The sequence below is a fragment of the Antrostomus carolinensis genome, unplaced genomic scaffold (assembly GCF_000700745.2).
Source record: "Antrostomus carolinensis isolate BGI_N321 unplaced genomic scaffold, ASM70074v2 scaffold34224, whole genome shotgun sequence".
Classification (NCBI taxonomy): Eukaryota; Metazoa; Chordata; class Aves; order Caprimulgiformes; family Caprimulgidae; genus Antrostomus; species Antrostomus carolinensis.
Window position 1 is genome coordinate 57 of NW_010313408.1, and position 1924 is coordinate 1980.

The window sequence follows — 1924 nt, forward strand, 5'->3', positions numbered from 1 at the left end:
TCAAAACATCAGTGTGTTATCAACATTCTTCTCATGACAAATCCCATCTGAAACCAAACCCCGGCTATTCCAGCTACTAAGGAGAAAATTAACTCTCTCCCAGTGAAACCAGGACAGGGTGGCACAGCGGTGGTGCCAGCGCTGAGCTGACAGCAGTGAGGGACAGAGGAGGTTCCAGGGACAGTTCCAGGGGGACAGAGCCCCACTTTGGGGTGTCCTTGTGACTCCGTGGGGGCTGAAGGTGCCTTTTCTCCTCCCTCAGGTCTCAACCATGGCTGAGATGAAGAGCTACTCCCAGGCAGTCACTGGAGTGAGTATGGGGGTGCTGGGGGGTGTAACACCCACGTGTGGGGGTCCCTGGGGGATCTTTTGGGGTCTGTTCTCCCCACGTGGAGGGATCCTACGAGCTGCTGCCCACCAGCCCTGCTCTCCTTCCGCAGTTCTTCGCCAGCATGCTCACCTACCCCTTCGTGCTGGTCTCCAACCTGATGGCTGTCAATAACTGCGGGTGAGTCTGTCTGTCACCTCCCTGCCAGGGTGACCCACACGTTGGGGGGCTGGCGTGGGTGACAGCCGCGTCCCTCACACTGGATCCACTCCCAGAACTGCCTTTCCAAAGCTCCCGGGTGGCCCAGAGGCTCCAGGCTCACTGTGGGGTTGATCCCTCATCAGTGGGGGTGTGTGGGGTGGGTGCCCGACCCCAAAAGGGCTGTTCTGGGGCTCAGGCCAGTGTGGAGCTGCGGAGGGGACGGGTCCTGGGTGGAAATAATTCCCTGTGGGTCTCCCCTCCCTTCCCCAGGCTGGCCGGGGGTCTCCTCCCCTACGCACCCACCTACTCCTCCTGGCTGGACTGCTGGAGCCAGCTGCACAGGGAGGTAAGTCACTGGAGCCAGCAGCAAAAATGCCCGGTAACGGAGGAGAACGGGCTGGGAGCCCGGCGGGTTCTGGGGTGGCCACACCGGGGCCGGGGACCACCCTGACTCACCCGGTGGTCGTCATCTCCCCCTTCCAGGGCAACATGAGCCGAGGGAACAGCCTGTTCTTCCGCAAGGTGCCGGCAGGGAAGCGGTACGTGTGGGAGGAGAGGAGGTTTCGCTGACGCTGGAGTGGTGGAGCCCAGATTGGAGCCGTGGAGCCGGGGTCGGGCTCTGGGGGCAAAAATTATGTGAGAGTGGTGATTTCTTACAGTTTTTTAAAAATCATTTAATGCTGAGATGAAGGTGGACGTGTGAGAGTGTCTGTCCTGGGGACGGGGGGTTCCTGGGGAGTGGGGCTGGCTGATCTCCAGTGTTCCCTCCCCACTCCCACCACCGGAGTGGTCTCCCCGTTATTCCCTATTCCCCTGTTTTTTACCCAACTCCTTTTCATCAGCCCTGAGCCGGACGCTGGATCAGTCCCATGAGACACTGTCACCTCTGTCCTGTCCCCTCTGTCCTGTCCCCACTGGGTGTAGCCCGGTAAATCCACCCGGTGGAAATCCCTCTCCTGCTTCCCGGGGTTATTCCCAGGAGCCTTTTTCCAGCCCTGGATCCGCCCGAGGGTGTTTTTGCAGAGATTCTCCCGTGAGACAGCGGCACCAGGAATTGTCACCCCTGACACACAACTGTTTGCTTTAATGGCTGGACGAGTGTCACAGCACTCGGGGAGTGACAGTCCCAACTACCCCCGGTGGGGTGGGGGCGGCTCGTTAACGCCTGTGGATAATTAGTGGGCAGTGGTGTGGGTGGTGGCTGCTGTGCCTCAGTTTCCCCTCTCTCGGGGCTGTAATGGTGGGAGCAGAGGTGGGATCGATCCCACCGTCGGCGTTTCCCGGTGTAGCCCCCGCGGGGGTGTCACAGCAGCCCCAGCAAGAGGGGACACGGGGTCAGTGACGGGGAGAGGGACGGTGACACGTCTGGGCGGGGGGGTTGTACACCCTGTCAGG

At 60.8% G+C, this 1924-nt stretch overlaps 1 protein-coding gene across 1 annotated transcript; it reads left to right on the forward strand.

Annotated features, from left to right (window-relative positions):
• Positions 1–262: 262 nt before the first annotated feature.
• Positions 263–1099, forward strand: MTCH2 (mitochondrial carrier 2; the record flags this gene model as incomplete). Its single annotated transcript, XM_029084828.1, has 4 exons — positions 263–310; positions 441–508; positions 800–875; positions 1013–1099. Coding segments are annotated over 4 exons (279 nt in total), but the record flags the coding sequence as incomplete, so codon positions are not given.
• Between the last annotated feature and the right edge of the window lie 825 nt (positions 1100–1924).